This window comes from Peromyscus leucopus, chromosome X, assembly GCF_004664715.2.
Source record: "Peromyscus leucopus breed LL Stock chromosome X, UCI_PerLeu_2.1, whole genome shotgun sequence".
NCBI lineage: Eukaryota > Metazoa > Chordata > Mammalia > Rodentia > Cricetidae > Peromyscus > Peromyscus leucopus.
Window position 1 is genome coordinate 54598387 of NC_051083.1, and position 12279 is coordinate 54610665.

A 12279-nucleotide genomic window follows, 5' to 3' on the forward strand; every position below is an offset into this window, starting at 1 on the left:
TTATTAAATGTAATTGTTTTGACCATCCACACCTTCCTTCACCGTTCCATTTCTTATACAGTAGCATTACCCATCACACACATTACTCATGTGTTGTTAATGTATGGACTATTACACCAGTCCTTAGATCTCAACAGCACTTGTGTTTATTCATCCCCTTCTTTGGTTCCTACTCCATTAGATGGATCTACCCTCATTTCCATATATTGAAAGCTGATCTGCTCTGCTCTTCAGATTAGAGCCAATAAATACATTGATCTTTCTCTCTCTCCCTGGATATACATACAAAAAAGAGAACATTTCATTCACTTTGCAGTTTCAACATTTATTTCTGATACCAAAACTTGACAACACACAAGGAAAAAAAAAGTCAGACAGAATAGCAAATAAATTTATCTTGCATGCCACTCTCAGTCAATAGGACGTGGCTCTCTAGATAGCTGTGTTTTGAAGGAATCTGAGGCTTCAGCCTCACTCGGAGGGAAAACTATTGCAAATGATGAGCAGGATCTGTGAAGACAAGAAAAAAGGAAAAGAATTCAATAAGCTGGATAAAGTAATAAGGAACATTAACACCAAATACTACTTCTCTGTGCTTTTTTTTTTCTCTACCATGGGTTTTACATTACTACTAGCTTAGGAATGTGAATACAATCCCCACTGACCATGTATCCCCCAAGAACCCTACTTGCCTAATTTAAAGTGATTTACTTACATTTTACTCAACCCAGAAGAAGCCAATGGCACCGAAGTTGGCAGCGAAGTTGGCAGTGGCTGTACCACTGGGGCCAATAATGGGGCCAGTAAAGGCCTGAGGGAATCTGGAGCGGGCATTCTGGTGGTATCGGGCCCAGAAGGTAAAGGGGATCCTGGACCAAGGATCTCCAAAATCTCCTTCCTCATCCCAGGTCAGCAGCTCAAACTCGATGTCATCCCAGCTCCAGGGCCCAGACACAGCCTCATCTCCGATTCCCATGCGGGTTCTTGCTTCAGCGCGGGCCTCTGCCTCAGCTGCAGCAGCATCCAGAGCATCCAAAGCTTCATCTGCAGCTTCCATGAACTGTGCAGTCCAGTCACGAGGGTCTCTCTTCTGCACCTGCAATCAATGAGGAATAGAAAACAAAACCAAACCTTTTACAGTAGCCAAGATACATAATCACTGTAAGTGCCCAACAATAGATGACTGGAAAAAGAAAATATTGTATTACATATGGTGGAATACTATTCAGTCTTTAAAAATGAAAATCCTACTATTCGTGATAATATGGTTGAAACTGAAGGACATTATGTTAAATAAGTCAATCCAAAGAGACAAATATTGTATTGGCAATCTGAAACTCACAGGAGTAGATTAGAATGGTGGTTGCCAGGGGCTCAAGTGGGATGAGGAACAGGGACATATTCATTAAAGGGTATGAAATTTAGTTAGATATAATGAGTAAGTTCTGGATATTTATTATGCAGCAGAAAGTCTGTAAGTTAATGACTAGCATATATTTGTAAATTGCTGAGATGGCTTTTCTTGTGTGTTCCTGTATGTGTGTGCACATACATGTGGCAGGTATGTGCATGCATGGAGGCCAGAAGTTCCATCTTGAGTGTTGTTCCTCGGGTACCATCTACCTTTCCTTTGAGATAGTGTATTTCAGTAGGCAGGCTCTCCATCTCCCCAGCACTGGACTGCAAACACGCACTACCACATCTGGCTTTTTTTCCCCGGGTTCTGGGGACTGAACCCAATGAACCTACCAGCAGTCCCTCCATTACCTCTGCAATGAACCTCAGCACTTTCATCTTGCTGGTCTCATGGTAGGAACGGAGGCCCCAGAGGAACTCATACTCAGGAGGGTTGCTGTTGGGCACTCGTCTGTAGTCCAGGTATCTGAGGGGGCAAAAAGAGTCTGTATTTATGGACAGTCTGCAAACAATACCTAGTAATTCTGGATTCTGAAACTCTGTCATTCAAATAGAAATCTTTTACTGCAGAGTCATTCCTAAACACAGTCAGGGTATCTACCTTTTAAGAATCAGGTCTTAGACTTCCTATGCCAGGGATTCTACACCAGGCAACCACTCAGAGCTGCAAGGGACATTTGTATGGGGCCACAGAAAGGAAACACTCATTTTAACCCTTCTGCTAAAGCTGTTGCTTCAGGTTCTTATAATCTTGTCAACGAACCACAAATAGATCACTTCCAGGATTCCGACCTGGCCCACGCTTTCCTGAGAAAGTGTACTATGAGCATGGTGGACAGGCTTCACTGATAACTCTGCTGTAGAAACACCCTACCTCAAACACTTCTGAGTAAAGGTGTTATTTCGGTGAACCTATATACAGGTGTGGTGTGTAATATGTTTAGAAAGCCCTTCTGGATCCGGACCAAGCAGTCACTTACTTCTGCTTTACAAACTCGTAAGTCAGAAGCTTTCGCAGATCGCCAAGGAGGGGATGTCTGACCCTGATGGTAAAAAAGAAAATGGCAATCAGAATTTTCCTGAAGAAAAGGGGGGGGGGAGTTCAAGGTTGTTTTCCCATCTATCCACACAATTTAGATATCCCCAAGGCAAAGTTCCCCCACCCAGACCAACAGGTTAATGCAATTCTGGGACCATCCCCTGCTGCCAAAGTAGAATTCAAACAGACGGGAGATGAAAGAGCCTAATCATACCCAGGACGTAGTCCCATCTTGCGCAGTGCCTCCCAAAGGACGGCTGTAATGGAAGGCGAGAGAACATAAGGCATAGAAAGCAAGCCTGGGAATCAGGCTGTAGTCAAGCCCCCAGCTGCCAGTCCAGCCACTCACCCTCACTGGCACGGTTGCCATTCATGAAGATAATGCCCAGAATCACTAAGAGGAGGCCGAGCTTGGGTGTGTCTTTGGTCCTAGAGGAGTCCAAAAAGAATACACAATATGTATATAGCCAGCAGCCATTTGCTTGAAAAACCCCAGCAAGCTTACCAATGAGCTTTTCCAGTATTCCTCAGTGGAGATCATTATGCCCCCACTCTGCCCATGACCTCCTATGAGACTGAATACTGAAACTCTTAGTAAAAAAAAAAAGCATCACTGAGAAAGGCCATATTCCATCTCCTTTCCCATCTTACGTTCCCAGTATGCCAGCCAGGGACTCAGGGGTACTGATGAGAATATACAGATGCTCGTCTTTGTCAATTTCCTTCAGCTGAATTCCAAATTTCTACAGGGGCAAGAGAACAGATTATGAAATTACAGCAGTTAGCATAATCTACCCATAGGCAGGCAGTCACAGCCCTAAACTTTCCCCATCATTCCAGTTTCTTAGGTTTGCCTTTTTACCTTCTCCAGGACAAAGCAGGCGCGTTCAATGATTTCTGGGTAAACATCAGTGTATTCTCGGATGATATCCCTCAGCATTTCTGTAAGAGAAAAGGGGAAACACCAAGATTGAGTTGGAGCACAGAGTAGCAGTCCCTTTGCCAGCCCTGGTGAGGGTAGCTCAGTCAGGGTCCTCAAAAGTAGAAACAGGAGTCAGCTTTGGAAGGGAAGGGATGTATAAGCAAAAGATGCCCATGGAGCACAGGGACAGGGGAAGACCTACCTGAGCGCTTGATGGGCACCTTTGTGTAGTCTTTAAGCATCAGGTACTTGACCAGCTTGTTTGCCTGGGGAGAAAGAAATAATTAAAATTATGTTTGCAGACAACTTGGCTGATTATAAATGGAAGGACAACAGTAAAATAAGTGGAGAGGTACAGCTCTTACTCTTTCCTGAAGGAGGGCCACATCTCGGGGCTGTGGAGCACCCTGGTTCTGTGAGGCACGAGAGTTGGAGGAGGATCTCAGATTAGGCGAGGGTCGTAAGTTCTGCCAGTCAGGTGGAATTGGCCAATCGGCTGGGATCCAGTCAGGTGGAAAAGGCCAATCAGTGGGAAATGACCAGTCAGGAGGCAGTGACCAGTCGGGTGGTAACTGCCAATCTGGAGGGCCCTGCCAATCTTGAGGACCCTGCCAACTGGGTGGAGCCTGCCAGCTAGGTGGGCTCTGCCATCCAGGTGTATTCTGCCAGGCCATTGGGTTTGGCCAGACAATTGGACCAGGCCAGACAATGGGGTTTGGCCAGATCACTGGATTCTGCCAGATCACTGGGTTAGGCCAGATCACTGGATTCTGCCATGCAACTGGGTTCTGCCAAGCTGATGGTGTCTGCCTAGCTGGGGGACTCTGACGTGCTGGTGGGGTCTGCCTGGCTGTCTGATTTTGCCAGCCAGATGGGTTCTGCCAAGCCAGTGGGGTCTGCCACAGCACATTGGGGGGTGCGCCAGGTGGGTTCTGAGTGGTCACTGGAACTGGAGCAGACCTCCAGTTCCCCGAAGCCAGTGAGGCCCGCCTTTGATCCCCACTGCTGCTCTCTTCCACATTCAAGTTATTAATCTGCATCACAAGAGAAAAGAAAATTCCAGAAAAGAAAATTCACTATTAATGCTGGGTCCTCCCAGTAGCTAACCTAGGAACTACCTATGAATCTTCACCTGACCCCTCACTCGCCATTGGTCACTTTGTTTTTCCTTGTCTTTCAGGCAGGAGTTTCACCTCCAAACCAGACCAACCGCAACCAGAAAGTGGGGCTTCTTTTCCTACGTGACCCTGAACTCAAGCCACCTCTTTTCTCCCTGACTGTGTTTTCTCTAGCTAGTGAGGTCAATCTTCAAGATCTAGTGATAATTTGATGTGAGCCTGCCTAGCTTAAGACCTTACACATGGTGTTTACTGTTCAAATGTCCTATACACAGGTGGCGTGGTGATCCATATTATCAAGTGTCCTTGTAGAAGCTCACCATCAATCTGTGGACAACCAGGGGTCAGGAATAAACATTTAACACCCCCTACAGCTTAGCCAAAATACAGGCATACATGCCCTTTATTTTGTTTGGAGCAAATGTACTTCAAAGAAAGGAGAGCACCCAAAGCAAATGAAGCTAGCAGGGATCTCACCTTGCGGGTCCTCTTGCCCCGAATTATAGTCCGGGACTCCACATTCTGAGCCTGGGAGCCATCTGCTGAGGTCTGTGCAGCTGCACCATCAGTTTCAGAGATACCTGGGCTGGTCCCTATGTCAGCCATTTTGGCCTGGTTTACATTCTGGATCTGGGCATCAGCTGCAGGGACCTTAGTGGTATCATTCCAAGCCTTAGTAGCTGTCTTAGGCTGGTTGTTGGTCATCTCATTGGCACTGGGGGGCTGAGAGAAATTGTAGGCGGCACTGGGGCCGGCCTTAGTAGTGGTATTCTGGGCCTTAAAGCCCATTTCAGACTTTTTAGCGGATTTGCCTGTGGTTGCTGCCTGGGGAAAATCAGAGGCAGCATTTGGACCTTTAGAGGTGCCATTCTGTGACTTAAAGCCCACCTTAGACTGGTTCTTGGGCATCTCCTTGGCATTACGTGCCTGAGAGAAATCATTTGGACCCTTTGCGGTGGTATTCTGGGCTTTGAAGCCTGTCTTAGGCCTAGCAGCAGCTGTTGAGAGCTCAGTATCAGCCACCTCATTGGCAGTTGGGGGCTGTGAACTCTGGGGACTAGCATTCTGCCCACTGGCAGCTGCTGTGGCCTGGTTGGTGGGTGGAGCCTCGGAGATCTGGATGGCTTCCATCAAGGTCTGCACAAGCAAGGCGCTGTCTTCTACGGAGGCCTCAGCCTGCAAATACAGGAGGGGGTTAATTTCAACCTCTGGGCCTTACAAGCCAGATCAGAAGGAGGGGCACACGCAGCAGGGGAGCTGTAGACAAGCCTCACAGTTCACAGATCGGGGGCAGAGAAGGGTCAATGGGAGGCGGGGTGGGAACAAAACTTGGTTAAGGGTAGAGGGGGGCAGGGCAAGGTGAGGGCCGTCAGAGGCAGCAGGGGCTGGTGAGGAATGTGGTGCAAACAAACCACTGAACCCCAAGCGGGTTTAGAGCTGGACTGGTTAGGCTTGCGGTGGGAAGCTCAAGACCCGAGGAGGAGGTGGGAGGAATGGAGGAGGCTAAGCTGCGAGGGTGGAGGGGGAGTCTCGCTGCGTGGAGAAAGGGAGGGGTGGAGGCGAGAGGTTGGGGGATGGGGCGACAGACTGCTCTACACGCGTCAGGGTTATGGAAAAAAAATGGTTCCTTACCCAACCCGCATTCTCTGGGCAGAATGCCCTGACTAACAGGGTCTCCCCTTTCTCTAAGCAGGGACCGATGGCTGAAAAGGGACGCCCCTCCCCCCATTCGATAAACGCTAGAAATTTGAGAGGCAGCGGAGTCCAGGCCGGAAGAAGGGCAAAATCAGATCCTGCCATTTGCGCTAGCAAAGGGGCCAGTGGTGGGCGTAATCTGTCAGCAGGGGAAATGGAGGAATGGGGACCGGGGTTCTCACCTGGAAGCCGCGGAGGCCTGCACCACCGTCCGGTTTCTGAGCCATAGCTCTTGTCTCTCTGGCAAGAGCAGAGCCTAGGGGGGTGTGGGAGAGGAACGAGGCATTACACACTAGCGAAGGAAAATACGCAGGGCCGAATTGTGTGTGCGCGTGGGGTTTGATTCTGGGGGCGGGGGAGGTGCCGGGGATGGGGAGAAGCAGGCCTAATCGGAGCGGGAAAAGTAAACGGGCGTCCGTCCCGACGGACCATCTAAAAATTCCAGACGCTGACATGGAAACGCTGCAAATCCGCGTTCTGGAATCGGCTAAGAGCCCCGAACGCCGTAGTTTTTTTTTTTTTTTTTTGGGGGGGGGGGAGGGGAAAGATTCGCTTCGGGAAAGTTGAATTAAGGTTTTGAATCCCGAGGACCCGTATAACGGATCAAGGTCGAGAAATCCGAGGATTCTGTGAAGGAATTGGATAAGGATTCAGAGGATGAACGGGGGGTTCTAAATTAGAAAGGGTCGGGAGCGGGTATGAATCCGGGACCGGGGCGGCGGAGGGGGTTTCTAAATCCAGGGCAAAGGGATTGGGATAAAAGGATAGGAAAAGGGCGCCACACCAGGGGGCAGATGCCCAGTCTGGGGGCCAGTCTCACCTTGCCTCGGGCCCCAACCCCAACCCCCTCGGCTGCTTCTCTTCTTCGCGACTCCGAGGGTCAGGATTGCAGTGCTCGGCGCTCGGCAGCTGCACTCTCTCCTTGTCCAGGAGAAAATGCCAGCGCGGCAGCTCGGGCGACCCCGCCTCTTCGCCTAATATACCACCCACCGCCTCAGCAAGGGCGGCGCATGCGCAACAGCCGACTGTCCAAATAAGAGTCCCGCTTGCTTTCCCAACAAAAGCTTCATCCTGGAGACCTTGGCGCGCATGTGCACTCGGAGGAGAGCCCGCCTCCTTGCCAACACACTATCCCACCGCCAACCGGGTTGACAGTGGCCAGAGGTCCCTCCCCTTCTTCTGACGCACCCACTCCTCCAACAGATGCGCAGAGCCTTTTGGTCCCACCCCCTCGGCCAGCACACCAGCCCCCTACCTTTCTCCGCAATGCGTCTCTTCGCAGTCCCTCCCTTTTTCCCCGAGGACTCTCTCGGCAGGTCTGCAGCTGCCTCCCACCCCCTGCTTAGGGCCTCTTAGGTAGGCCGCTGCAGGGGTCTCTTATTTCGACACGAGCTCGGCCTCTGCTGAGTTCACCCACTTTGCTACGCAGGAACCTTCGAGACTGAAAAAAAAAAAAAAAAAAAAAAAATACCTAACAGGAGGTAGCAAAGCAAGTGTCGGCCAGGGCAATCTACAGATTTCCTCTGACTAGACCCAGAAAATTAGCTTTTCTTTTTTCCTTTCTTTCTTTCTTTCTTTTTTTAAAATTAGCTTTTCACTTGCCCCTTTTGCAGTTTTTGCCGTGGAACCGTTTCTCGAGGGGTGGGTCAGCCAGGGTGAGGGAAAGGCACAGGGCGGTGGGAGCTGTCCTGGAGCTTGTTTTTCTCAAACAGCAGCAGCCCTCCGAGGTGGAGGGAGGGCAACATCCTCATTTAACACACCAGGTAGCTAAAGTCATACCCCCCCTCCCCCCCCCCCCCCCCCGTCTGAACCAGGACACTGAGCTAGTAACAAACAGAAAAGGCAAATTTTGGCACAGCACAGTGGTGCACACTGGAGACTGAGGAACGCCAGGAGTTCCAGGCCAGCTACGCAACTCTGAGACTTTATCCAAAAAACAAACATCCATGTGAGGCCGGGATTTTCCTGACTGTAAAATCCGTATAATGTTAGTGCTGGTCTGAGAACTGAGGCACTCCTTCATTTTCCATTGGAATGACAAGCTTTTCCTCTCCCCAATATTTGTTCCAAGTGGACAAGGCCTGTGTTCCAGGAGGCCTAGTATATGTGGGAACCTTCAAGGTTCACTCTGGGCTCCCGTTGGCATGCACTTCCCAGGAGTGAGACCCCAGGACTTGGTGCTTGCTGGAGCGGCCAGAGCAGTCAGGTGTGTCTGTCCTGCTCTTGCAGAATGAAGCTGGGCTGCGCTTTAGAATTCCATGATTAATGTCTGACCTATCTGTCACTGGCTGTGTGAGCCCCTGAGAATATTGTCACTTTAGTGGAGTTCTCCAAGCCTGGTTTACTCACTACACAAACTAAGAATCACAGAAAGTGGGTCCTGTCCAGGGACACACAGCCTGCTGTGCTTCCAAGATGGCTGAAGAAACAAACGCAGAAAAACACATACAGACACCAAGTGACTCAAACCAAACCCATACGTTTCCAAAATCCAAGGCAGATTTTAGCGCGCTTCCCATTATTCTGGCGTCAGCTCCTGCAAGGAGCCTGCATATGAAAGAAAGCTAATGCTAGGAAGGACTGCAGCATTTAGTCCCCAAGGACCAACATCAATTCTGCCAGGCTGGATGACTTCCCTCATCTGTTGCATAGCAACCTCCTCTGTCAGCTGCCTGTTTTTCCTCAGCACTTCCTCTGTAAAGTGTCTGCAGTGGGACGTGAGCAGACTCGGAAAAGGAGGTCTGAGGTGCCATTTTATATATTATCTGCTTCCATGTCTGTTATCTTCAGTCATGAGCCAGCCTATAATTTTCAGGCTTGTCTCCTACTGCCCCCTTCCTTCTCCAGCTGGATATTCTCAAAATTATTCATATATATATATATATATATATATATATATATTTCATATATATAAATGAATCCTCCTCACCACTATTTCCTTTAGTTATACCCTTTTTGCCATATTAGAATGGAGGCGTCTTTAGGGAGATGGTCTGTTCTCTGTTTTATTCATTGTTGTATCCTCAGCATGAAGAACAATGCCTAGTACATTTTATATTTTCAATAAATAATTGTTTGATGAATGAATGGATCACACAATGCACCACATTGCTAAAAGCAGAAACTTGAATTTTTGCTTGATAAAATCACTCATTTTTTTGTCATATACAGACATAATACATACTCATTACAGGAACGGTTTATATGCACCACTAAAGATTGAAATATTATCTAAATGCTATAGAAGTCAAGTAATTATTTTCTAATCCTCACCACCTGAGACAGTGGCTAAAGTTTTTATGCTACCTTTTCATATAGCATTTTAAGCATAGACACACAGCTCTTCTTATATCAATAGGATAATATGCATGTGGAAAATATTTTAAATTATACTCTTTTGCCAAATACTTTACAATCTTCTTTCAGTTCTGTCAAAGGTGCATTGTTAGCATGATCTTTATATCCTTGCATGATCAAAGACTCACGTGTTTTCATTTGACAAGAACTAAAAGCATATGCAATTTTTTGCATCTAATTTATCTTATCAAAAATCTACCTGAGTCATTCTTTAAAAAAATGTTAACATTCATTTTTGTTTACGTTTGTTCATGTTGTAACAAGGATCCTGGTGTTAGCTGAGTTCATTATGCGGGACAGGCAAAGGACTGACTGTCCAGGAAAGACAAAAGGCTGAAATGCAGGAAAAAGCTTTACTGAAGCAGGCTGCCAGGCTCCTTCCCTGGGACTGGGAGGTGGGAGTCTGAGGGGCATGGCATGGCTCTGTTGTCCAGATGTTTGTCCCGCCGGCCTGTCTTTCTGATTTGCCCTCGGTATGTCTGTGGGTTTGTCTCTCTGTGTGTAAGGCGCATATGGATGCTTTTGGATGCCAGGAGAGAGAGTTGGCCTCCCTGGAGCTAGAGTTATATAGGTGGTTGTGTGCCACCTGGTGTGGGTGCTGGGAACTGAACTTACATTGGTTAAAACAGCTGGCCCATCTTTAGTCCCTATTTGTTTTTTATTTGTGTGTGTATGTATGTATGTGTCTGTGTAAACAGATTTCCATTTCTTTGAATTAAATATCCAACAGTGTCATTTCTGGGTCTTATAGTAAGTGTGTGTTAGTTTTACAAGAAGCTACAGATTTTTCCTCGAGTGGCTGAACCGTGTCACATTCCATTAACCACACATGAATGGTCCAATTTCTACAAATCTTTGGTGGCATCTGTAGTCAGAAGTTTTAGCAATAGTATGTAGTAGTAGCTCACTATATTTTTAATGTAATTTACCTGGTGGTTAATTATACTGAATATTTTTGTGTGATAATTTCACAGCCATATCTACTTTCTAATAAAAAGTCTGTATATTTTTATCCATTTTCTAATTGGATTGTTTAATTGCTTTTATAAAATACGTTGGATCTTGATAAGAGCAGTGCTGGACAAGCATGATAACTTGAGTTAAAATTCCTAGCACACATGTAGAAAGTTGTGTATGGGTATGCACACCTGTAATTGGGATGGACACAGGAGGATTGCTGGATCTTCCTATCTGTAGGTGCAGTGCAAGACTTTGCCTGGGCAGAAAGCAGAAAGCACCCGACATCCTCCTTTGGCCTCTGTGAGTGCATGGATGTATGTACCTACACACAAATGGACACATATACTGCACACACTTGCCGTACTTACACTCACACACATATGCACACATACACAGAAGTAATAAGTCAATTAATTTTAAAAGTTGAATATTGACCTTTTATGCTTCATTCACGAGTTCTGTGTCAGCTATGTGGTTTGCATTTTTTTTCTGTTTATAGCTTATCCTAGCCTCATTTTAAAAAGCATTTATATTTATATGTGTGTGTGTGTGTGTGTGTGTGTGTGTGTGTGTGTGTGTGTGTGAAGGTTCCTATGAGTGCTGGAAGAGGCTGTCTGATCCCTTGAAGCTGTAGTCACAGTTGGTTGTCGTGGTGCTGGGAGCCAAATCTGATTTGGCTGGAGGAGCAGCACTAACTGCTGAACGACCTCTCCAGCCCCCTCTTTTATTCTTTTAATAGTCTTTTGAAAAATTTGAATCTTGTGGGAGTCCAATTTGTTGATTATTTTAAAAGGATTGTAGTTTTCTGTGTGTGACATAGTACGTGTTTCTAATTTCAGTATTCAGGAGAGTGAGATTGGAGAAGTGAAAATTCAAGGCTAGCTAGAGCTACATAGTGAGACGGTGAGTCAAACAAACAAACAAACAAACAAATACAAACAAAAGATGATGGTTTGAACTCATTTCTAAGATCTCTTCAACAACGTCGAGGCTATGAAGACTTTCCTTTTATCTTCTGGAAGTCTTCTAGTTTTAATGATAACATCTATCATACATTTAGTTTTGAGGGTTTTTAGAGTTGTTTGTTTTTCTGGTGCCGTGGACCAAACCCAGGGCATTTAGGCAAGCCAGTTGTTGTGATCAAATGCCCGGACAAAAAGCAGCTTATGGGAGAAAGAGTTTATTTTGGCTTAGAGTTCCAGAGAGATCCAGTCCGTCATAGTGGGGAAGGCATGGCAATAGGCAGGAAAGCCTAGTGGTAGCAGCAAGAAGCCAGCTGATATCTTTACATAAGCACACTGGAAGCAGACAGGAAAAAGGAAGTAAGGTCAGGCTACAACATCCAAACTCCCCCATACTTCCTCTAGCAAAGGTCCACGTCCTAAAGGTTCCATAGCCCTCCCACACAGCACCATCAACTGGGACCCAGTACACAGACAGAGAAGCCTGTAGGAGATAGCTCACATTCAGACCACAGCACCAAGCAAGCACGCTCACAGCCTCCAGTTTTAAGCTTTGTTTGAGGTATGAAGTTTAGCTTGGGGTTTGTTTTTTCCCTTAGATTAGGGGAAAAGTTAGAGCTATAGCTATCCAATCACAAGAACACAGATTGTTTAAAGATATCTTCTATCTATTACATCTGTTTTGCACTTTTGTTAAAAATCTATGTCTATGACCTCCATCTTATGCCATTGTTCTATGTTTAGTCACTTGTCAATACCACAGCCCTAGTCACTGGATATTAAATAGAATAAACTACATACTTTTTAAAA

At 46.6% G+C, this 12279-nt stretch overlaps 1 protein-coding gene across 1 annotated transcript; it reads right to left on the bottom strand.

Annotated features, from left to right (window-relative positions):
- Positions 1–309: 309 nt before the first annotated feature.
- Positions 310–7230, bottom strand: Maged1 (MAGE family member D1). Its single transcript, XM_028881659.2, has 13 exons — positions 7011–7230; positions 6373–6446; positions 4973–5671; positions 3743–4411; positions 3580–3643; positions 3318–3397; positions 3107–3198; positions 2805–2884; positions 2670–2712; positions 2397–2459; positions 1768–1882; positions 716–1096; positions 310–510 (listed from the first exon to the last, which is right to left on the bottom strand). The coding sequence occupies exons 2-12, from the start codon at positions 6415–6417 to the stop codon at positions 719–721; spliced, it is 2328 nt and encodes a 775-aa protein (XP_028737492.1). The 5' UTR covers positions 6418–6446; positions 7011–7230; the 3' UTR covers positions 310–510; positions 716–718.
- Positions 7231–12279: the final 5049 nt, after the last annotated feature.